The 26439-nt window shown below is 36.8% G+C and overlaps 1 protein-coding gene across 10 annotated transcripts in view; it reads right to left on the minus strand.

The window, feature by feature from the left end:
* CTNND2 (catenin delta 2) overlaps positions 1 to 26439 on the minus strand; it is a 644756-nt gene that overhangs the window by 52234 nt on the left and 566083 nt on the right. For all 10 annotated transcript variants that reach the window (XM_083825789.1, XM_083825793.1, XM_083825790.1 and 7 more), the window contains one exon: positions 17436 to 17586. In XM_083825789.1, coding sequence (XP_083681915.1) covers positions 17436 to 17586 — 151 coding nt within the window. The remainder of the gene's footprint in view (positions 1 to 17435; positions 17587 to 26439) is intronic.

Genomic DNA, 26439 nt, shown 5'->3' on the forward strand with positions numbered 1-26439 from the left:
ATTTGAAGTTGTAACTATGACTGCTTGTCCTGTCAGTGGGCATCACAAAAAAGTGTTTGGCTTTGCCCATTTTACACCCTCCCATCAGGTGTAGTATATACATTGATGAGATCCCCCCTGAATCTCTTTTTTTCCAAGTTGAACAGTCCCATGTCTCAGCTCTTCCTCACAGGAGGAATGTTCCAGGCCCTTCATCTCCACAGCCCCTTGTTGGACTCTAGTATGCCCATGTCTCTCTTGTTCTAGGGGGATGCAGGCCTGGACCCCGCACTCAGCTGTGGCCTCACCAGTGTTGAATAGAGGGGAAGGATCACCTCCTTCCACCTGCCGGCAGCACTTCTAATGCAGCCCAGGAGGCTGTTGGCCTTTTTTCCTGTTGGGGCTCATGGCTGAGTCATAGATTTATTCAGATTTTTCTTGGCAGTTAAGGTGATGGCAGTGTAGTCACCATAGTGACTGTGAGACCGCATTTGTTAGGCCCTTATCCTAACCCTCAGCACTAACCCCGAGCCTAACTTGTAACTCTTACCCCTACTCCTACCTTGTACCCCAATTCTGTTCCCTGACCCCAATACCACAAAGCTAAAGTCCAAACCCATAACAAAAATACAATAATGAAAAATGTGCTAGAAGAAGAAAATTAATTGCCACAAGAAATATTTATAATTGCCAAAAATACGTCATACTTTTTTGGCATGATCTCGCTCTCCTAAAGCTGAGCAGGAGCAGTGAGGTGAGGTTTCATTTATCATCGTCTCAAGCAAACATTAGTTTTCACTGTGTAAGAAAATTGAAGTTTTTGCTCCTGTTAGCCATGTTATTTCTGTGGTACAATCTGTTTCCCAGTTTACTTGACTTAGATGAAATACTCAACAAAAATTCCTGCTTATGAACTAAATCCAGTGTAAAACAGCTGAAGGATAGTGATGGATCTGATGCAACACACTAGCAAATGCCACTGGTCTTCCATTTGACAATTATGCTAAATATTATATTTAAATGGCATCACTAAACTCAATGGCTCTTAAATATCATAAGAGCCATTAAAAAATGGCTTCTAAAAATTCCACTCAGAGAAATGACAATTTTGTAAAAAAAAGATGAGGAAAGGAAAGAGAATGTTTTTATTGGCATAACATATGACCATATACATGGCAAAAATACTATCAGCTTTTGAGTGAAATGCAGTAACAGCAATATCACGCAGCCATGCATTCCTTTAAATATGAGCTCCTTAACAGATATAATCAGCAATACAAAAATATTTGCTGTAATGATGTATGAAATTTATAGCAGAAAAACTACGCCGAACAGATTATCTTTTCGAATCATTAATATAAAGCACACTCTTACCAATTACATTGGATATTTCTTAGCTTTCGGATTTATTGACAGGCATATTCTTATCTTTGAAAATGTTTGAAATATGTCCTCAGTACATATTTATTTCAAATATTAAAAGTAAACATCCCTGAGACTATCTTGGAACCTGTCCCACTTCTAAGCTATGAAATCCTCTTCTGAAAACAAATTAAAGTAGATAAATCTGTCACTTATGTTCAAGTTCTCTTTGTCCTGAAATTATCTTTCCTTTCAGAGATTGAGTCAAATAATGCTCTCCTTGTAATTCATGGAAGTATTTGGTTTTAGATCCCCAAACACATGAAAAAATGTTTATATTAATATCAAGTACGTTTCATGATTATATCTAGAATCAGAATAATTGAGGTTGGAAAGGACACCTGAAGATTGTGTAGTCTGGCTCCCTTGCTCAAATCAATGTAATGCAAAAACATACAACATGGAGCTGCATATCAATAGGTGGAGACTGTTAAGGTAAAACACGTATATCTGATATAACTGACATAGTACACTGGACTGGATGTCCTTTTGCTGCTCTCCTGAAAAGGCTAATATTCCTAATGAAACAAATATTTAAATATGATGAATATCTCTCTTCATGTGTGCACATGCACGTTTAGTCTCTTCTTCCAGTACAATATTTAAGGAAATTTTGCATACATAAAGACACAATGGACTGGATTCTTTCTGATGTAAACATATTCTGGGAAATGAACGAACCAAGTATGTGTGAGTGGAAAGATTAGCTAATACAAACCAGAAACCATGTATTTATTTATAGAACTGTGGTGGAAAGTAAAAATGGTTTCTATGTATTGATAAACACACATACTACTATGGAGTCACAAGAGTCCATTAGACCTAAATCTTTCTCCAGCAGAAACCATTAGTACATTAAGATTTTAAATTATTCAGTGTTTTAGCCAGTCCAAAAAAAACTATGCTTATTTTCTCCTGTCATGGCAGTTGAAATTTGATGCTATCAAACATTTTGTAATCTGGGAGAAAAGTGAGCATAACGTCCCTGAAAGGAATGCACTGCTACAGCAGCTGCAGTTTACTCTCATGAAGTTATCCTTGCAGGTGTACAGCCTGCAGGAATGAAGGAAAAAAAAAAAAGAAAGAACTCCGAAATGCAGAACAGACTATTCAAAATCACAACAGCAGTAACATAACGTTCCTTATTTTTTTTTTCTTTTTGAAAACTGCTGGTACTTTGCACCTATTGAAATGTAAAACCAGCAGTAAAATACAGTATGTTTGCGGATTTTGTAGGTAAGAGACATATCCTTTAGCAGAAAGCCTCACGGAGGACAGCCTGTGGATTTCACTTCTGTTGACACTAGTAGCGCCTACAATAGTAGTGTCACATCACATTCTCATGAGAAAGCTAACAGCAATTGCTGCAAATGAGATGAAAAATGTTTGGATCCTGCTACTCAGAAGAGTTATCAGTTGTTTGTCATTAAAATAGAAGCACATAGCAAATGGATTCTGTCAAAAATGTACGAAACAAACTCTGCAGACCATCTTCTATCCTGGGCCTATATCTATCCAGTATCACAGTCAGCAGTACAGATGGTGAAAGAGACGACAGGGGCTGGAAAAATGTTTGAGGACTGGTTTAGAATTCAGTTATTTTGATTTAGGAAGACAGAATTCTTTAAAGGCAAATGGAGAATATTAGACACAGGAGATGATTATCTGCAGAAATACAGAACAAAGCATAACCTATTGAGAAATAATTCTGCAGAAAAGGATCAGGAATTCTGAAAGGATCACAAGATAGGCACGCAGGCATTGTAACATCAGTTGCTGTGAAAGACAGCTATACAGGAGTCTATGAACAGCTACGGCTGGCAGAACATATAGGTAACATTTTCCTTTGTGCAGAGCCCTACGGAGGAGTACCACAACCAGTCTGAATGCTGAACTTCTGGAAAGATACGGACCCACATGAGTAAGTCCAAATGAAACCAAGAAGAATGTCTAGGAATACAGACCAAATTAACTGCTGGTATCTTAGATTAAATAATACATTCAGCTACTCTAACTATACCTCGCCAATCTGTAAACAAGCTAATATAAGTTGCATCACCCTTACTGACTGTCTTCATGAATGAATAGACATATGGCAGAGGTTTCCACTGGAGGCTGCAGATCATCAAGAGAAGACAGAAGAAGCCGAGTCCCCAAATATATGACCCCATTCTATGTTCAGAATTGGGTCTTCAAATGGTCTGCTTAAAAAACTTGAAGAAAGAGAATTGTGCACCGTGTCCAAATCAGAAGATTTTAAATAAATGGTTCAGTTGGTACTTTTTGTGGTTTCTGAATTTACACTAGCAAGCTTCCCTTTTCTGGCCTTTAAAAATACTTAGATGAAGTAGCCTCTTAGGTCCAGTAGCTGGAGTCTTGAAAGGAACCCAGTTTAAGCAGGCATTCTTGGGTACAAGATAAGCAGAGAAGAGAGATGCAGTGGAAAAGACATGAAGTGCCATGTGATCGCAATGTCAAAGGAAAAAGAGGAAGAATTTGGGCCAGACTAGGAAAAAAAAGCAAAATGTGGGGACTGATGTGAAGACATTGTAGCTGGTGATGGCAGACAGGGAGAGTTCAGGGAGAAAATTGAGCAGTTACCTGGAAGCCAAGTGAATGAGTCCACTACCTTGCTTGCAAAAGGAAAAAAACACTCAGAGGTCCAAGAAGAGAAGCAAGTGAGATAAGAGACATGGCAGGTTCAACAACCTGAGGCACATGATCCAGGTCTTTGAATCTCAGTTTTCCCTACATTTTCAAACCTCACAATTCCCCAAGTTCATTTTATCACTATCCTTCTTTCCTTACCCCTCATGTTGTCTGCTTCCTTTCCTTCAGGGTCAGAAGATGCAGAAAGCACAGGCATCTTATCTCCTTCCAGTACTCTTCATAATCCAGGGAATATCCTTCCTCTTTGTTCACAGCCTTCAGGTGACTGGGCAAACCTGGCTTCCAGGTCACTGACAGATATAGGAGGGCCTGCTCTGACTCGCCTGCCTATCCTGCAAGAGTTATGCACACCCCAAGGGGCAAAATACACAGAGCACCTGCCCTCTGCAGCAAGATCAGTGTGTGAGTAGCTCACCTTGGATGCTTTCTCCCAGGTTCACTCTGCAATTTAATCTAGGCTATACCCCAAGACTGGTACTAAAGAACATTCTGTGTTGTTCATGGTGTCCTAGTTTACAGATTAGCACCACCATGTTGCAAGTACTCCCATCCATTTGTAGTAATGACTTGCTATTTTAGAATGCCTTTTAGCTGATGATCTCTAGACACTTTCTGCACATTACCACCCCTGACAATGACAGACTTGTGATTATTCATTTGCAGTTAAGGAAACAAATACAACTCAGGCCAGTGACCTGAGCTATCAAAAAGCCATCTAAGACGTAACAGTTCTGCTCAGGAATAACTGAACAAACCTAGAGAACAAATTAACTCTTCCAACTACTAGACATGATTGATTTTGCAACATTTGCCTTCTAAACCATTTAATTCTCTTAGTTTGTTTACTTCAGTGGCAAATATACAACAAATCTCTAGCCATAGGGCTCCTAATTGCAGTCTTATTAATACTGCCAGGCTAATAGCTACTGATGTCTTATGTTTTAAAGTACATTTTATAATAAATAAGGGTGAAGAAAGACATTTGATTTCTGTAAGAATGTGGAAAGGGTTACAAATAAGCTAAACTCCGACACTTAATCATTTTTTGCCTTGTTTGAAGCTTTAACTAAAGGTGCAGTTCTTTTTTCTTTCTCTTTTTAATAACTTTGCTTCGGCTTTGAAGTTTCTGTAAGCTGAGGGTAGCTTATCAGAGAAGTCCCTGAGAATGAAAGATGCTTAAATAGGGCTACAAGCGAATGAGATGAATTTCAGTCTTCCTACGAGGAGGCTGAGCTCTTCAGTGTAAGGCACATACATATTCAATCTCAAGGCAGAAGAATGGATTTAACTACAGTGGATAATGCACAAAAATCCATCCTCAGAACCCTCATCTCAAAGGCTTTGCTCATGATGAACTCCCTATTTCAGATTGTTAGTGGCTCACAAGAGAGAAGGAGACATGCCCTTTTCTTTGGGGCTTGATTTAGACATTGCAGTACAGTTTTGTACAAGAGGGGATAACACCTTTAACTCCTGAAGATTTAATACCTACATAGGGAAATTATACACACAGCCGTGTCAACCTATCTGATATCATTGTATTCCAAAGCAGTCTGGTTTTGTCTGGCTAAAGCATGCAGCTTATCTGTTTTGTTATTGTAATTTTTAAGTAAAAACAGGAGAGAATTACCAAAACATTTATTTATTTTTTATTAAGATAACAGTTTAAACTGGTGCAGCAATACTATGGTAGGGTTCATAGTGGTTGCATTATAACAAATCAAAGCAACCTTCAGGGTGTGGGGGGACATCCAGTATGCAAGTGGAAAATGTATCAGATAATGACCCCATTTTGAGCCTCACAAGCACAACTGGGCCAGGCAGTTTTCCAACCCTCCTGTCAGCTACTCTTGTGAGTTGTTTGACTTCGTTCTGTTTAAGAAGAGTTTGTCTGCAAAAGAAAAGTCATATTTTGCTCACTCAGCTCATTTTGACCAATAAGTCAGGCAGCGCTGACTAACACAAGTAGTTTGAGTGTAGACATGGTGTGTTAATGAGAGGCTGGAGGGAGGCTAGGAGCAGGAATACCTTCCGCCATGGACTGCCTCAGGGTGAGTTATGGTGTCTCAGATTTGGGAAATAAATTTCCTAAACATGCTAACTCAACCAACTAAGAACCTATAACTTTACAGTGAGAACAGAAATTCCACTATTAAAAAAGGAACTCTTTTTATGTAATAGTTTAATACGATTTTATTTTCCTATTAACTTTGCTTAGTGAGGAAAGTGCAACATTTTCAAAGGAACAAAAATGACTTAACTGGCATTCAACTCCATTTTCCAAAATTGACTATTAGTCCCTTTACAATAGTCCGCTTAGAGCCTATGTCATGACTGAAAATTGAAATTCAGTTCTTAATGCACCATCAAGCACCTAAAAACTCTACACAGTAAAACCAAGTTGTACTTTTACTTCCCCTGCTCTCATACTTAACTCATGGATTTACAGTAGACCTCAGCATTGCTTTACAATGTTATGATAATTAGCACCCTTTCAGACCTACTCACTGCTTGTTAATAATGCTGCTTTGTTACTGTGAGTTGAATCCTGTTTGTCATGAATGATGGAAAAATTCCTTTTAGCTTCCACAAGAAGAATATTAAGCTGACAGCTACAAGATTTTATTCTGGTTCTTGCAATCACATGACATAATATGCGTTTTTTAAAGATAAATGGAATACCTTTCCATATGCATGTGTACCCCACAAAACACTGTCCCTTCCTCTTTGATGCAGGTAGAACCACATACATTCTTACAAATGTATATTTTGTGCATATGTATTCATTTATATAAAGATCAATTTAAAGATACTCTATGCCATTTAATATGGGGGTAATTTTGCAGATGATATACACTGCCAAACTTGAAGAAAATTACAATAAAGGAGAGAAGAGAATGAAAATGTCTTTGTACGTATTAGTGTTTGTGACCACATTGCCTACAACCACCATTTTTTTTTCAATTTATCTGCAACAATTTTAAATTCTTATTATTGTTACACAATTTAATCATTTATCAGATCAGGTCAGAATCTATTAGACTACATGTGATTACTAAGACTAATTACTAAGGCATCACTACTGAACATTAAGGTAACTACATTTATTTCTATTGATTTTAAAATAACCGAAAGACAAAGTTAAACATGTTCCACAATATTTCCCTTTTTAAATTAGGAAGTTAGTACCTCAGTAAAACCACAACATTTTGAACTATAATTCCCTCTCTTGTAAAGGAAGCAAACTCCTGTGTTTAAGTGGACTTAATGACAATTATCCTATTACTGCCTTAATTCCACAATAGGAATAATACAATCTGACCATGGTCCTCATACTTTGTCCCACTGAAATTGTGGTTTGAAATTTGGTGACACCGAAGTAATTTAAGTATATGCAATGATGTCACTGAGGTTAAACACATCGATATTGTGTTTATCCACTTCTAACTTTGGAATTACAGAGTTTACTCTGCATGGCTTGAAGTAATGAACACATCAGCTTACCCACTTCTTACTCACTATAGTATCCTTACAGCCAAACTGGTGACACTTTGATCAGATAAGTGGGTGGTATCGTGGATGGAAAACTGGCTTGACTGCTGGCCTCAAAAGGTGGTGATCAGCAGTGCAAAATCCAACTGGCAGGTGGTTACTACTGGTGTCCCACAGGTGTTGATAATGGGGGCAATACTGTTTAACACCCTCATTAACAACCTGAATGATAGAATAGAAAGCATTCTCAGAAAGCCTGTGGACAAAACCATGTTGCAAGGAGCAGTCAATATACTGCAACAGACAAAATACTGGAGGGCAGGGCTGCTACTCAGCTGAACAACTGGACAGGAACCTCAAAGTTAACAGGCAAATGTGAAGTCCTGCAGCTGGGAGGAAATAACCACACGCATCAGTACAGGTTGTGGGACAACTGGTTGGAGTGCAGGTTTTCAAAAGAAACTCAAAACCTAGGGGTGCTAGTGGATGAGTTGAATATGAGTCAAAAATATGCCCTGGCAGCAAAGGCTGACCACATCCTAGGCTGTATTACATGGAGTCTAGCCACAAAAATGATTCTTCATATAGACTCAGATGATTCTTCCTCTAGCTTGCATGAAAAGTATTGCACCCAGTTTTGGTCTCCCCAGTACACGGTAAACACTGCAACAGTGGAACAAGTCTAGTGGAGCACCACAAAAATAGTCAGGGGGCTGGAACACATGGCATGCAAGAATGGCATTTGCCGGCACTAAGAAGGTTAAGGAGAGATCTTACTGCAACTACTTAAGGGATAGTGTAAAGAAGATGGAGTCAGGCTCATCTTGGAGTTTTATGACTCTTTCAACCAATATAATGAGTGTGTTTTAAAACACGTTCCTTAATTTCATGAAATATAACTGCAAGCAGAATTTGCTTACTCAAATCATTTCAGCTAGTATCCACACAAATTTCTTGGTATATGTATCCCAGGCTGTTAGTACGTAAGGCTGCCTATACAGAAATGTAAATTTTGACCTTCATTGTTGATGCCTTCCCTGCACATTCATCAGGGTTTACAAAAAAGCCCCACCAGTGACAAGGTAGATTTTATTTCCATTTCTTTCTATAGGGCAGGTCTCCGTATTCGTCTGAAAATTCTCAAAATGGTCTCTTTGGCGGTGGTTCTGCATTAAGCTTGTTCAAAGTTTTCAATCTGGAGTACTGGAGGGGTCACATCTAAAATATTCAATTATTTGGTTTCTTAAAAAAATGACTTCAATTATAAGCTTTAACAAAGTGCTGTATTCTTTTGTCATAATGCGATCCTTCAAATTGCATTATGCATACTATATTTCTACACAAAAAGCATGGATTTAAATAGTAATGCTTTCTTAGATCAATTGCTGAAGTCTAATCTATCATTATAAAGTATTATACATTTTATATATATATAAATTGCTAACTCTAGGGGGTAGTCATTGTATCTTTTTCATGTTTGCACGATCTTTTGCACAATGCAGCCACAAGAGGAAGCAAAAGGAAAATGAAAAACATAATACTAAAGATGATATCAGTAATACCAGATTTCACATAATTTCATAGAGATGCCATGGAGAGATCAATGGGGCTTTGAAGATGATTCTAAGGGTTCTCTAGGTTTTCCTTGGGAGGAAAACTTCTTTATTTTGTTTAATTGAGCCCATCGAGATATTAAGTACCAGAATCACAGTCTTACCTTATGGAATTATGATAATAAGGCCCCTCAGCAAATTGATTATTTCCTCACTTATATCAGATGATTAGGATTTGTTACCCTTTTAGTATTTTGTCACTGTGTATTACAAAACTGTTGCTACTCCATCCTAGCAGTTATACGCATGAAACAACAGACTTGGATTCTTTTTTTTTTAATTGCTTGTGAAGTAGGGTTTCCAGCTGATTAATCTGAAACCTATTCAACTAGTATTCAACAGAAGAACCCCAAAATGAGCAGAAAGCTAACATAGTGGCACTGCTTCCAGCCATCCAGGACAGCATGTTCAGAGATAGTACGCACAGCTAAAGGTACACTATAAAGGCAGACAAGAAATGCAAGAATTCATTTGTAAAGGCTGCTGCTATAGGCTATTGTTCTGCTTTCTGTAATCAGGAGGATATTTGAAGTTTTAATAATAATATCTGAAACAAGAGCCTTTAACAGTAAAAAACATAATAAATGATGTAAACAACTGGTCTATGCCTCAGTTTTTACCAGCAGCCAAATCCTACATCAAAGTACTTCATGAAGAGCAATTATTCTGTAAGCAAAACAGCGGCATCTGAAGATGCCATGCAGAAACCAACCAGTATGAGACTAAACTGCCTTTTTACAACCGTCAAAGACTAAACGAACACAGCTCCCATATTTTGGGAAGGAATACATATAACCCATCAGAGAAATGCAGTCACCTTCTTTGTGGACTGGGGCTACTATTAACAACTAGGAATGTTAATGGTCAGGAATGGAAAAGAAAAACTACATTCAGTTTAACTACATTGAGATTCGGATAAAACACCAGTTATAAGAATGCAGATATCAGTACTACTTCCTAATCTGGCATTCCTTGCAAAACTACTCCCTGATTCTTTTATCTTTGCCATACTGCCCTTGGAAAATCAGACATTTTATGGTTCAAATGTTTAGCTAACGGATGATGATGAACATCTTTGTTGCATACCCACAGGTATTCTACACCTGTGCTAGCCTTTTTCCTTTCTCAGCTCCACGTTCAACAGCTTCCTTTGAAACTACAGTGCCCTAGACCCATTCCTAAGGTCTTCATGTACAAGAAGAATTTTTTACTTTACTCTATCAAATGATAATTCACTTGCCATATTCTACAGTTTTTCACTGATGTATCATGGGAAGGACAGGAGTTCTAGTTTCTTCAGGGAAATGTGCTTTTAGTAAAAAAACACCATATATGTAATTTCTATCATTTGAAAATGGCTTAAATTGATAACAGTTCCAGGAGAGAAAGGTATTTTGCATCTTATGTAGAATAAAATTATCTTACTGTTCCATGAATTGAAGGTGATACACAATAGGCTCGAAACATCTGTTTTGATACACTTACCTGTTAATGTACATCTGTCACAAAAATTCGATTTTTGAAACTGCTTTGCAGATACAGAATAATTCCTCATGGATTTAAAGGTACTCTTAAAATTACTTTGGCAGTTTAAGACATTTGCATTTCTACTGTTGCATGTTTAATGCAATATGCAACTGAATTATATGCACTTTTTAGATCAGAACTCTGAATTCCCAGAAGATAAGTAGCACTTCTCAGCATGAACACACTGAGAAACAGACATGAAAATTAATATTGAATTGTTTGAAATGTCAATTTTCTGAGTGAGAAGTGCATACAGTTCAATTTAATTGCTTTATACCGTGTGCAGAAGACCAGAACCAAACGGAAATTGTTTATCATCTCAAAATGTAACATACAGGTTGGGGCACTTACTTATGTGTGAAATGCACATCAGAGAGGTGAGAAGGTACATCAGTTGTCTGCTTATTTATTTATTTAGTTTTTATGTTTGTTTTTGTTGTTTTTCTTTTGGCAGTCAAACTGAATCTAGGTTTTCCTGTTGCAATATTGCAGGTGACTCTCTTGAGACTTTGGCATTTAAAATATAAATGCCAAATATAGATGCCAGTATATTTTCTAGGCATTTCTGCAGTTTATTCTACTGTGAGGAAAGAAAGGTTGACCTGGGGCTGTGTTATATGGTTAGTATTGTGAAGCATCTTGATCTTATTTTATGGAGAAGAACTGCTGTGTGTTTCTTTGACTATGGCATTACAATAAAAATCCCATCTCCGAAAGTGGTATTCTGTGATATCCTAGACCTGAGCCTGTATTCAGTTCTTTCTGTTGCTTTGAGTGGTAACAAAAAATTGCAGTGCTTTTTCACTAATTGTCCTTGCAAAGCCTAAGCTAATTAAAGGGGAGCAAGACAACTTATTCTGCATTATCAAAATAATTTCTTAAGATTCTACCTGCTTATCTTTAGTCTCCCAAAAGCTAGTCATCAAGTCTCTGGCTACTGCTCTAGGTTCTCACCCAGGATTCGTTCCACCCTAAGATCCAAGACTCATGGTGACAAAGGTGACTGGGGTGAACACCTACATGTGCTGTTTTCTCTCTGCAGTCTATAGCAGAAACCTACCTAACTAGCTTAAACATCACATTTTTATATGGTTCATGGTAGAGAGAAACTGATCCAAATCCATACTGCCGTACTTATGCAGTAGGGATGTTCAGATGTAAAGAAGACTTAATATAGTCTTAAAAATGCCTGATCGTGACTTTGATCTTAAAAACCAGAATTCAGTTTTTACCAACCCTGTTTTTCTCCCTAAATCTCTTCACTTGAGAATGCTATTTAATAAGAAATGACTGAGGAAGGAAACCTTTCCTATCCTCTGTAACTGCCTGGTCTGCTTGCCAGAAATATATTTGAGATAAAACAGAGCAAAAGGCAATGCACAAGTGGCTGAAGGCACATGAAATGTCAAAATCTCCTTGACACAAAGCTTTTACACTGTAATGGAAAAATATTTAACATTTAAACTTCCATCAGTTTAAGTTCTCAGCTAACTTATGTATACAACATTAGAAAACAGGCAGTCTAAACTTTGCCATAGAGGTGTTATAAAACTTCAAAGCTAAATCATGTGTTTAAATAATATTCTTCTCTTCACTGATACAAAGTAAGGAGCATGAGCTATTAATGCATGACCATCTTTTCCGTTTCCTAAATCAACTTCTTGATGACAACCTCTTTTAATTCAGGTATCTGTTTATTGTAATATATGTTTTGCACAGCTCAACTACTAAACATAGAAAATGAAGTGCAATAAAAAAGGACACAAATTGAACAAATAGTGGTATATATTCTTTCTTCAACTTCTGAAAAAATGTCTACGGTTTGTGATTAACACCTTCTGGCATCTTATGCATCGTGAATTTATGTCAATTTAACATTTCAGTGACTAAGCTACTTTATAAGTCAATTAAAAAATCAATAAAAAAATCAGTGACTCAGCTTCTTGCAGATGTATATGTTACGAATTCAAAAGTGTTCACATTTAAAAAGGAAAGGAAACTGTGTGTATACACTCTGTGAGATGAAAACTGCATATTTGATATAATCACCTTCCAATCCATCACTGTATTCTCTATCAATATACATTACTAGGACTTAGAATTTTTATAGCTTTTTTTCTTGTAACTAAAAAAGTAAATACCTTCTCCACTTGGATTTACTACTAATACTGAAAACAAATTTATGGTATTAAAAAGTGGCCATGTTCTAGGATAGAAGAAACCCACGTAGCTATTTATGCTCCAGAAGTCACATTCTGCTGTTAAAATGCAAATGCTTGTTTTTGACATGTTTTCAGCCAGCAGCTGAAAGCAAATCTTTCCAAATGTGAATCAATATCACACTTTGAAATAACATATGTGACCCTGCTCTGAGTGCAAGGCTGGGCTGGATGACCTCCTGAAGTTCCTTCTAACCTGAATTATTCTATGAGTCTAACAATTCATTAGAGTTGTGAACTCTTGATACATATTTCAACCAAACTTACTCAGATTTAGCAATAAAACTTTGAACCAAACACTGTGTACTTCAGACACTCAAATACATATACACTGCTCATGAGATGGCAAGACATACACTCAGCAGCAATTTACACGTTCCCCCCCTTTTTTTTTTTTAATTTCTCAACAGTGGCTGGGCAGTAATAAAGGGTGAGATCCATTTTATCATATTAATTAAATCACTTTCTGAGAGTTTCTCTTTGTCTGTCAACTGTAAGGGAGTCTAATACAGGTATATTACATGGGATACTAAACTTATAGATACCTAGCAAGACTAAGCAGGTTCCAACACAAGCTGAGCAACAATAAAATTGATATGCTATCTTTATAACTAACTGTATTATCAGCAGATGAGTAGTGAATTGAGAATAATTCAGTACTGACACCTTATAGCCTGGAACAAGTATTAAAAATGACCCTCCTTTGCATGCCCTGTTTCAAGACTTGATTCAAAACTTTGTGAAGGCAACTGCACTTTTACCACTAACTTATTTGAATAATGCTTTTGCAATGATATCCACAAAAGTGATGTCTTAAGTACTGCAGCACTTTAATTTACCCCCTCACTAGAATCTAGAGACCTGAACAGATACATGGCTTCTCCACATACTGTAAAGGAAGAGATATATAAGGATACAGCTCCTGCATAGGTCAGTAAGTCAACAAAAACCATTAGGTGAAATTGTCCTCCTTTTTTTCAAGGGTGAGTGACCAAAATACTTCTGGTTTCTTAAGACATCTTTTATTTAACCACAAAAATATAGCCCAAGTGGCCAAAGAAATTGCATGAGTGGGGCTGTTGGAATAATAGTGCAATATTTCTCTCAATCACCATTGGCCCAGAGTCACATTAGAAATCACTGTCAGGATAAGGACAAGCTGACAGAAAGACCTGAAGCACAAAACTGTGCACTGAAAGCATACAACAGGCAATATCAACTGTCAAACATTTCCAAGGCCCACAGCACTACTTCCCTCAGCCGTGGCACTGCTGGGAGAGAGACAACGTTGATGAACCTTCCCATGGGGCGCACTTTTGGGAAGCAACATAGAACGGGTGCTATTTTGTACAGATGATGGTCCTGAAATGCAAGTGGAAAATGAATATGACCTGAACATGACCGGGCAGTATGCCCAAGGAGGGAAAAACAGGTGCTGGATTAGCTAGTATCAGTACGAGATAGGCTAAGCTTACTATGTCTTCATCTCAGTGTGGTTTAATTTTGGTGAGGAGAAAGATGAATTTGCCCACTGTCTGAACCTTCAACTAGAGAGCACGTGGCACAATGTAGAACTGATGGAGAAGGAGAAAAATGAGGGTCGTTTTAAGGACGGAGAGCATGTCCTAAATGAAACCCAGGAAGAAGAAATCGCTATGAAAAAAAAGAAAATGCTATATGGGGATGGCTGAGAAAAAGTTCAAGAGAAGGCTGTCACCAAACTTTATCAATGTAACAACACACCTGATAGATCTGTGACAAAACCAAAATAGATTGGTAAATTCGACAAAGTCTAGAAAGAAATTTGTGGTCATTTTGTTTGTTTTGTAGTTTGGTACAGGTGAGTCTGAATTTTAGCAAGCTTTCTGATATATTTGCCAGATGCCTCCACACTGATTTATGGGTTGTTTGGCAGCAGCAGAAAGAAATATCACATTCTGTGGCATATATCAGTAAAAATTTGTCAGCTAGGAATGGAACCACAGCACCACTGAAAAGAAATGCGATTATACCTACAGAATCTTTACTGTGTATACAGACGGACAATTAACCTTTAAAAAAGGTTATCCTAAGGCGAAAATCCCAGTCTGTGAGGTAGAGTTTGTCACTGCAAGAATATGATGCACAAACTGAAACTTCAAAGAGGCACTATAAACAGGATGCTGATTCTACTTAGTTAGAAAGAGCTCATGTGATGAACACTAACAAGCCCCTCCTGAGCCCTCCTTTCCATAGCAACAGTGAATGTATCTCGGAACATGTGGAATTCCAATATTCACAGAACCAGACTGCCTACAACAAGTTGAAATCCTTGACAACTGCGGATGTTCAGCATTTATGAAAATCAGATCTATGATGTGACCAATTCACTATAAAATAATAATGAACAAGAGAAATAGTGACCATTATTACCGTTTCTTTGAAGTTCAGTGATAAAAGCCAAAGAAATAAATATACAAAAATCGTAGCTCAAATGGTTCAGGAACTGTAGTCATACCTTCCCTCTTGTATTGGCATGTTTGCAGTTTTTCTAAACTGCAAAAAATTTGTTTTGCAATTATAAAGTACAATTCCCCAGAATCACCCCACGAATAATTTAACTCTGAGCAGCACTGCACAGTCATAATCATCTGGCAAGATAAATAAAACTATTAGGTGATTATTGTCAACAGACTTTTTCTGTCTTTTTAAAATTCTTCGTTTACATCACATGTTCTCTGAATACTCCATAAAACGTTAACATTTGGAAGCTATGCAATCTTATTATCCATAATTTGATGAGTATTTTGTATGGCATGTCATATTAAAAGACAGCTCTATTTTCACACGTTTAGCTTTACATTCCTAAATGAAATTTGCATATTCAGAAAGGAAATAAAAAAATTTCAATTATAAAATGAAAATCACAGTACGGAAAAGCTAACCAAAGCCTAATTCATAGCATTAGAAACCATGTTTACACTCAGTAAATTTGACTGTAAAATACTTTGTGCAATGTCAATAAGTACATAAGAGATTATAGAAAAAAAAATGTGAATGTGGTTTGTGAACCCTATAGAGAAAGTCCCATAAAAAAAGGACTAAGATGTTGAATAGAGACTATTACATGCTGAAGACTGAAAGTGGAGGTGGGATCATGAGACAAAATGCAAAGATCATCAGTTATTCACCCAGATTAGATGGACTGATATACTGGCTTCAGCAGTGATTTCTACTTTAAAATTCCTAGACAACAACAGAAAAAACAAAACACAAAAACAAACCACACGTGTGGCATCTTGCTTCCTGAAGGCTGAAAACAATACATCAAACAACTCTAATTTCATGCCAGTTTAATCAACTGTAACATGAGCAAAAGCTGACCAAGTAAACTGGTCTGGCATGTGAAGAAAGCATCAGTCTGGAGTTCAATTCCTGGGTAATCCCAGCAGGTTTACACTATTCACCAGTCTCTACCTCTATTTGCTTTACAACATTTTGTCAGTGAAGTTGTCACTAGTTTGTAAAATATGTGAGAAGAGTGATTGCCTTGTTTTAACAAGTTGCAGAGCACTGCTGTAATGAAGCACTAACCCTGAGATAGCACTGAATATAAATAATAAAGCATTATGATCAAAGTTTCTATTTGTGGAATTCTGTAATTAAAGGCAGAGGAGGATAAGTATGCTTTAACGATAACAAATTAAGTAGCTAGCAAAAATGAAGAAAAATACACCCTTAATGTACAGTGGAAGTAGAAATGATTTTGTCATGAACTGTTGAAGTAATTCAAACCCAAGAAAGGGATTATTTTTCAAAGACAGAACATGAAAATAGAAATTTGATGATTCATATCATTTGGACGAATTTCAGGTAAAACCAAGCCAAAACAACAACAAAAATAAACAAAATAATAATATTAATAATAATAATTAAAAAAAACAACAAACAAAAACAAACAAAAACAAACAAAAAAAAACAGAAAACCAAAAAGACTGCTTACCATACTATCAGAATTCAGAAACAGCAATGACTTATGTAAATTATTGTTTTCTTCCTTAACTGCACATATTTGAAAATTAAGTATCTCCCTGTTTTCTTGCTGGAGATACTAATATGCCCAGTAAATTCCTGGAACCATCTTATAAAGTCCATGATTTGACACTTCATAATATTACTTGCAATAGAGAATCTGAGGATCGGGGTGGCTGTTCTGCTCATATTCTTGATCTGGAAATTGCAAGTGCTACTGTCAGCCTACGAATGAAGTGCTAAATCAGAACGAAGCCATTATTCTTCTTCTGGAGATTACAGTATGACAAATCATAAAATGTTGCATGATGTTTAATTAATTTAACAATTCCTTGCAATATAGCATTAAGCTGTCACATAAAATATGAATATAACACATTAGAGAAAGAATTAAAGAAATTATGTTAGAAATGTGAGAATAATTGCTTTCATTGTGCTTATCCTGATGTAAGGTAAAAAAAAAAAAAATACAGAAAATAGAGACATTTTGGAAAGAACATACCTATTAACTCCTTATTTCTGACATCTAAGGCCATATTTCGTAAAGCTGTAGCTACTGCACACACCACCCGGTCGTTGTCTATTCGAAGCAGTTCTACCAGGATTGGCAGTCCTTTTTCTTTGCGGACAGCAGCGCGGATATACACTGACCACTGTAAAGACACATGGGAGAGCATGAAGAAGAAAGTGAGAAATGCATCCAAGATAGCAAGGCATCTGAGGTTACAGAGTAAGGCGTAACAGAAGCATGTGGATGTAAACTCTAAAGAGAGGAAATAATTGTGTTTATGATGCCAGGCGAATACTTGATTTGGAAATCCGCACTAATTTTTTATGGTGGCAGAGGAATTAATTGATGAATTGACTTGAATCCTAGCACACTTGGTTACATTTTACAGCCCAAGTCTTCGGAAAACTTGCTTTGCAGCAGCATTTGCTATGCAACATCTAATGTTGTTTGTTCACTGCTAAAACAACAACATTTATATTACAAAATATATACTACTAAATAAGTTCAAGAGGTCTGAGAATTCATTGCTGTGATCATACGAATTAATCAGTAAAAAAAATCTGGAAAATGATTTTATAATTTCTCTTGTGATTGCCAACTTGTTCAAGAAAGAAAAATGAGACAACTATACATTTGATTTTTGGCACCTTCCACCTAACTGGAAGACTACCGTATGTCAAGGAGTTAGTAATTCACATACCAGTTGACCTGAGCAGGAGCAGGCCAGGGCAGTGCCATGCTGAAAACACCACTTGGCTACAGGATAAACTCAGCAGCTAGTCATAACAGATGAACTTGTATGCACCTTCCACTTGGCACCTGATGACACCACTGACATGTCTTTGTCTTTATCTTAAAGTGAAGCAACATGTTCTTACATGAAAATCTCCCCCCCCCCCCCCTTTTTTTTTTTGACAGTGGAAGTGATGAACAGAGTTGTTTACTTCTATGAAAATCCTCAAAGAGATCTAAACAATATCATGCCAGTGAACCTCTTCATGGATGGGATCTGCACAGTGTGCCATGCCCTGAACAGGAGGTCCATTCATGGCTGTACAACCTGCGGTTCCCAGCATCTGAAGGAATGAAAGATTAACTATACTATCCACTTCATTCTACTGTTAGCTCCAGAAGCTAGAAAAATGCAAACATGATGAAAACTGTGATGTTGTGTTTTTAAAATCTAAGGTTATTGCCAAATTTGACACCTGCAGGATGTGCAGGTTGACTTAGCACAGCCCACTTTGAAACGAGCCATCTATTAGGCATACGCTCCTTCCAGTATTTTGAACTCTTCTCTCAAATATTCATATAGTCCAAATTCACATTCCTTGTACTGATACCTGGAAGGAATTTACTGAAGCAGAGCTTTTTCCTCCTTTCAGCATCCTACGGCATGGATGCTTATCGTGTCTTCATACTGGGAAGGTGAAGGCAAAGTTCTGGAACCCCTTGGACTTTGAAATGTTTCAAATATTTCAGAAACTCGGATGCCTTAGCATTTTCAGATCATGGTGACCTTTCTCTTTTGACAAAACCTTAAAGAACAGTTACCTCGCACCTTAACGAACAGTTAGATCACAGCAGTGTTCTTCCAGAAACAGAAAGAGTAAAAAACAATTCAATGACATAAAGCATTAGAAAAAGGAAAGCACACTCACTGCCAGCAGATCATGCTTAACCTCTGTATATGGAGGCCATATACTTATCACAGTTCAGGTGCTCACTTTAAAAAGCTAGTATCTGTTTATACTATAGACGGGTGCCCCTGAGCAGCAAAACAAAATGAATTTATGATAACAACAGCAGAAACAGGGACAGGCAAAGGCTGCAATGTTGCGATATTTGGAGTACAAATTCATTTCAGGTAATGTGACTCGGGGGAAATTGGGAAAAAGGATAAGAAAACAGCATTTAAAGAATATTATTTTATTATTTCTCCTCTGTAGTAAAGATGCATACCAAAAACTATCTGGCTGGACTTTGCTGTAGACAACAGGGATAATGGTTACAATAAGCTTTCAAGTCAGGTAAATGGGATGTAGGATTCTCAGCATCATTGAACACAATAATGTAGTATGTCTAAAATGTAAATGTGCCATCATTTTCTGCAGCAAAGCAAAGAATAGCTCTAAGGTGAGAGAATATAAACAAATGGTAGCAGGATTCAGGACTGACCTTATTCTATGCTTCTCTAGCATCTTCTCTACAACTAGTGTATGGGATCATGAGATATAAAACAAAACAAAATCTTAAGGATCAGTGATTTTAATTTAAAGTATCTGCTGAAAGAACAGTATCTTTCCTAGAACTTGATTTTAATGGGATATTAAATACAAAAGACACCATGAAAACCCCAAAGTAATCTTGAGTTCCTTTTTTTTAATAACCATGCATATACCTGACAGTTAAATATGCTGTTACCTGCAGCTGGGTGTACCCAAAGCAATAACTCTTTGCACTTAAAAACTCCCATCCCTGTGTTTTCTATGCTTCTCCTAGGGAAGGTTGCCAGTGTGTCTGCTGCGATTATATGGGAACTGCCAGTGTGAGAGTTCAAGCTTGCAGTGAAGTTGTCTTGAGAATGTAGTGAGCCTCTCTGGTTGAGGAGCGAGTTCAAGCTAGCAGGCAGCATATTGAGAGATGCTGTTGTTCATTGTAAAAGTACATCCCAGATTTAGAGCTTTCAGTATGGATTACATGAGGAATCAGTGGGAGTGGTTTGTTGGTTTTTTTTTTAAAAAATTATTTATGTCTGCTCCATACCAGAGAGAATCTAAAATGATTTTATTGAGCTTTCACTGTATTATAAAACCCCCCATATTAAAACCTCCGTGAACACTTTTCCTTTGAACTTTTAGCTACCAAGGGAAAACACAAGCACCTGTTTTATGAAAGACAGGCTTACAACAGACTTCTTGGTTGTTGCATTTTCATCATCTATTCCAAAACAAAAGTCTAAAAGAACCAGGTGGAGATAGGAAATAAATTAAGAAGAATATATACTTTTTAACCTTGGAGGGAGCAAAAGATGTTGTAGGAAAAACACTGAAATAATTCAGTATGAAAAAAAAGAAAATATATATCCCTTCACTGAATAAATGACATCCAAGTCTTCAGTATATGTAATGTACCAATTAATTTGATTGTAATAGTCAATAATATGGCTTCCAAGTTTTCATATGGGGAAAGTTCCAGCTATAATGTTTTACAGATGCACATATGCACGTGCATAAATAAAACAATTGTCGAAAGACAGAAAAGTATGCGTGAAACCTCTCCTCTCCCCTGCACATTCCTCTTCCCCCCCGGCTCTCTTTTCTGAAAGTGGAAAAGAGTGGTGAGGATGCCATCTGCTTCGGAAAAGTTCACAGGCTCCTCATGGCAAATCGCTATCATTTTGGCTCTGTTTCAAGTCAAGCACCTTAGGCAGAAAGACAGAAATGTCTATTAATTGTTTCAACAGTCTCCGGAGAACTTTCCATTTTGCAAGTGGTAGGAACTGTCTGTGTCTCTTTCCTTAAACTGCCAATTAGGACAAGTCTCTGCAAGCAATTATGCTGTGCTCTGTGTATTTCAGGAATACTCAAATTGAGATGCCTCAAAACTGCTATTTTATTCTCTCAGAGAATGGAAAAATTGATTCACTCTTGCGTATAGTGATAATTCTTTTGTTTGCCTAAAGCCATCATGAACATTCCTACATTTCCACATTGCAGGTCAACTGCTAATATGAGCTCAGTGGAGTATAAAAGAAAGAGATGAAAAATCATAAAAAAGAAAAGAGACAAAGGGTTTGTGGCCTATTGGTAAGTGAGGCACTCTGCCAATACACTTAATCATCCTGTTACTCCACAAATCAGCGGCGGTGTCAATGATCAAATACCTGTTCAGTTTGTAAAGAGAAAGGACTCCTATGGGAACAGCGCACACTTCAGATAGAACAAGGAAACAAACAAAATCATTATTGCTGCATCAGATTGCAGCTAAATTATCAGAGACAAGCACAGGAGCCACAATCTGTGCATGAATAGTCTTTACCGATAATTGAATTCGGACAGCATAACTACTATACATCACTTTGAAGGTATCTAGTGCATCTCTACGTCTACTTTCATTAGTAGTTTCTCTTTTATTTTTGTCATGGTAATTAAGAAGAAAAATACAGTAACCTGGAAAATTATTTCCTAGTTTGCCACAGTTATTATTATAAAGGACCCTTTCCAAAGCTGAATGCCTGTAGGGATTAAGATTACATTACGTTAAAATTCAACAAAAGAGTAATTCATCTGAATCAAACTTATTTCTCTTTTAAAGAAAAATTTAAAAGCATTTAACAAGTTAACTCCTTCTAGTGTTTTATATGGTTTTCTATATTCTCCTGTAAGTCACTGACAGAGGAGAACAAACTAAAAGTGAACAAATGCCTAGCACAAAATGAAAACAAAAAAGAAACCAAACCAAACCAGTCAAACAAACAAACAAACAAACAAAGACCACCAAGGAATGCCAACAATTGAACAGACTTGATATTTTGGACGGATTCACTTTCTTACCACTGACATCAGTGTCATCTGAGTACCTTCAGAACATTTCAACATCATATACTCAGTTTTGACTAAAATCGGCATTGTATTGGTGCAGGTCAACACTGTGATGCAGAGACTCTGTAGAGATACTAATTGTTAAGGGGAACTGACAAGACAAAAAACACAAAATGAAAGCCAAATCAGGGCAGTAATCATGATGGAGCAAACCAAATTACCAACAGAACCAGGAAGATTAGAGACAGAATTTGCTATGATGTATTAACTGGTTATTTTCCTCTTGCTCCAGTACCTTAGTCAAGCTCAGAGAGAAATGTATAATAGGGTGGGTGAAAATACACAAATAAATAAATAAATGAAAACTTAAATGCTTGTAACAGAAGGCATCTTCAGTCTTTGAGAAAGATAAAGTTCAGAAGGAGCTGTCTTTGCACCTTGTCTTTCTTGATTCTGCAGTACAAGTGGGTAATTTGTATTCAAAATGATCTGAGAGCAATTACAATGACTTTTCTAAGTGTTGCACCTACTATCATTATAAAAGAAAGGCTTCAGGACAAAAGTGATGCATATCATGGGAAGAAAATTGACTGCGAATACTTATATACTGCACTCACATTACTATGCTGTGCTCCCATTCAACAAACTGATACCCATGCTGATCTCCCCATGATGTCTGTGATGCTGCTGTTTCCAGCAGCACGTCTTGTTCCTTGAATATCATCTTGGCCCTTGAATATTATTCTCTTTCCTACAGGGCTAATAGGCTTCTCTGTACTAATTCCTGCAGCCTCATCTATGCAGGAGATTCCATCCAGGTAAGAATTTCTGCTAGATTAATGCATTGATTCTTTAAAAAGCTTGTCTTTATGAATTTGCTGATGTGTTGTAAGTGGTCTTCTCCATCCTATCATATAAGAGTTCATAATACTAATACTTTACAAAAAAGAAAAGAAAGTCTTTTCACTGGAATCCAAAAAATATCCTCCTGGCACAGCCTGATGAAACTCTAAAGGATTAACATGTAAATAATTAGTCATCAGAAAAGCCTGGCAAGAAACCCACAATATGGCCTTGCCTGATAAGAGGAAGATTGATAACCTTGATGTCTGCTATTTTAGACAATAATTATTCATTATCTGCAAGTGTTTGGATGGCAAGGCGCTCCAAACTCTTTTCTTTCTACTCTTTGAAGTCACTGCACTGACCTTCTGACTGAATCAGTCCCTTTTATGTTTTCAGTTTCTTTATCTAATAATTTACTTAATAGAGCTCTTACTCCCTGGAGACTCAGATTTCTCTAGGATGGAATTAAGAAAATAAATGTAGTTGTTTGCCTAAGGAACAAAGACTGGTATCTCATCTAGCTATCTCAAGAGATCAGGCCGTTGACCCAGAAACCCCATTCACATGGGTTTTGTACCTGTTGGGGATCAAAGGCAGGGACATTCTGTTGTCTAACCAAAGAGCACTACAGGAGGCAGAAAGAACCAGAGGAATGTTCTGTCTTCATACTCTTGCAAGATTTAAATAGAGCAGCACTTGTTCCTGGTGTTACAGAGCTCAAGAGACTAATGGCTGCTCAGGAAAATGAAGCCAGCCATCCTGCCATTAAAGCAGATGCAAGAAGTGTTTATGCATTACCTTCACAAGTTATAGTAGCATATTAAAACAAAACAGGGTCATGTGAATGAAGAAATGAGGTTTTAGGGGTTTATCCAAACTAAGGACATTATACTTGTGGTGACAACGCTATTTTTAATTGTAAGTAAGAGAGAAAATAACATTGCAGGTGACGAGTTCACAGCAACAAAAATTTCTCTGGCAGATAAACTGACAGCAGCCTAAATTTAGCTGTCAGATATATATAGATAAACATAAAAATATACAGATATCTCAATATCTCCTTTCTTTCTGAGAGCAAAATTTTGTTCAGAAAGGACATAACCTTGGATTCTTGACATTGTTAACTACAGGACATTTTGAACACAACTTTTTACATGCTCAGTAGATAGAATGCATTAATAGCCTATTGACCAAGGTGAAAACTAACAAGAACTTGCTTCTTCTTTTATTCCCACCATCCAAGGAAACGTACTGATGCCAGACTGTACATAAAAATAACTTTGGAGATTTCCTTTTACAGGACAAGTCTTGTAATGTTATACCTCCTAATTTTTTGATATCCAAAGTATTAAAATGAATAATGATATGAGGTTGCAGAAAGGACTTCAAGTCTGAAGTGTTACAGTGACAGAAATTTCTTAATGAGTAGACGGGTGTCTTTGGAATGTAGCAGGGTGAGTCAGTAAACCTCCTGTTTCTATTTGTGGATACTCCACAAACTTGACAACACCCTAATTAAACAGTAAGGAAAGCTAACAGAGCTCCCAATCAAAGTGGATACCTAATGGGAGGTAAAGAGTCTCCACTACTTCAAAAGGCTACCTCAAACCTTATTTGCTCAGGGAAAACTCTAGCCAAGTTTGATGAGGAATGTATTTGCTTAGGTTTTTATTATTTCACTGTTGTAAGCAGCCTTAGAATATAAGTTTAAATTAAGTATAATTGGAAGTGGAATAAATACAATTAGATAAAGTCTACTTCTGGAAAAAAAAAACCTATGTAACAGTGGAAATGAAATAAAACAACTAAAATCAATGACTCTCTTTTTAATGTGCTTCTTCTAAGTTTTAAGGAACTTCTGCCTGCAGGAAGTTCAGGATACATTGAGATTACCCTGGTTATGATTTGATGGGAGAGAACATTTTGGAAAGCAATGAGTCCCCAGAAACCCACCATTATTATCATCCAGCATATGCACGTCATTTTCCATGAACGCAATGGATTTCTTTCCTCCAGATTCCAATACCGGTGTCCTCCCTGTGTAATTTTGCCCTGGTGCAGTAAAGAGAGATGAAGGAACTTCCAAATTCACCTGAAACAGACTCTACTCTAAAATCCTGCTTTCTGTATAAACTGTCAATCTATTCTTCAGAACCAGAATATGTGTCAAAATCAAGATATACAGACATCATCTTTCCCAAGTTAAGTTCTTGCACTGAAAATATCCTTTCTCACACCGAAAATATCCTCTCTCACACCTCAGGTCAGAATCATGTTTTATTGGTAAGCTTACATTTGGACTGGTTAATGTATTTGTCACCATTATGCTCCTTTTTTGATTCATTATAGATTGTTTGGGTTCTAATAATAACTGCAGGGACCAAATATTTTATTAATCATTTAAAAAAAATCAAATTTACTCTACAAATGGGTATACATGGCAGAACTTCAGGTAATATTATGGCAAGACATTGGCCCAAAGTGTTTTATCTTGACAGAGAATAATATTATGCAAGTACATTTATTTAGCCCTTTTTTTTTTTGTAGTGCTTGGCTTTAGGAGGAATTCCTGCAAGTTAAACAGCGCTAAAAATGTACTAGAGATTAAGATTTATTATGTGCATATGTTGATTTTACGTGTATGGATCAATGAAAAACTGTATTCCCCGAAATAAAAACCCTTTGAGCCCTTTTCATCTGTTAATCCTTAGAGCTATGTACTGCTGCTTCTGTGTTTGAAACTTTCAAAAGTAGTCTAGGGGATTTAGACACACATCATCTGTTAATTCTGGTGGAAGACATTTATCTAAATCCCTCAGAATTTTTCTTTTTTTTTGTAATTATTCGAGGTTTCCTTTTATCTACTCACTTTCCCTTCATAATGATATTGATTAAGCACTGCCTGTGTTAAAAGTGTTACCTCTCTGTTACCGAAGGGGATTTAGTCAGCTTTATACCACAGGAACAAGAAGGGTGGAACTGCTAGAAAAGAACCATACAAGTGTATGAACTGTACTGGATTTTTTTTTTCCAGACCAGACTGTATCTTTGGAAGTGTTTGAGCATGCCTGGTGCACTGGCTACCTCATATATTCTGGAATTTTTCTGGCATTAAGATAATGTTATTTGGGGGGGAAAAATACCACCACAATTGCTATTTATTATTAACTGCAACTTCATCTGTTTTAATACAGTTTGCTCTTTTCCTCTTTTGCTTTATCATAAAGTATTTCTTGATAAACTTCAAGAAAAAAAAATCATTTCCCGTTTTCCCATTCTTTATACAAATATAATTTCTTGCAGGAGCTCGACAAAAAGAAAAAGAAAAGAAGAAAGAAAATCTCCCTTAGGAATAACCTCTTAAGATTTTTCTATCTTTTATTCCAGTCATTTTATATCCAGAAGACTGCAGCAGTGGAAAAGAGAGGTCAAAAGGTGGAAACATCAATGCTTATGTAATCCCCAAAGACGATTATTCCCCTCACAAAAATGGCTGGTATGACATGTGAAATTAAGGATATTCATTTTGTGTCTGCACATCACTTGTAATGAAATTGGTGAATCTTTAGAAAAATAGAGCAACAAGAGAACAACCAAGCTTTTTC

The sequence above is a fragment of the Anser anser genome (assembly GCF_964211835.1).
Source record: "Anser anser genome assembly, chromosome: 2".
NCBI lineage: Eukaryota > Metazoa > Chordata > Aves > Anseriformes > Anatidae > Anser > Anser anser.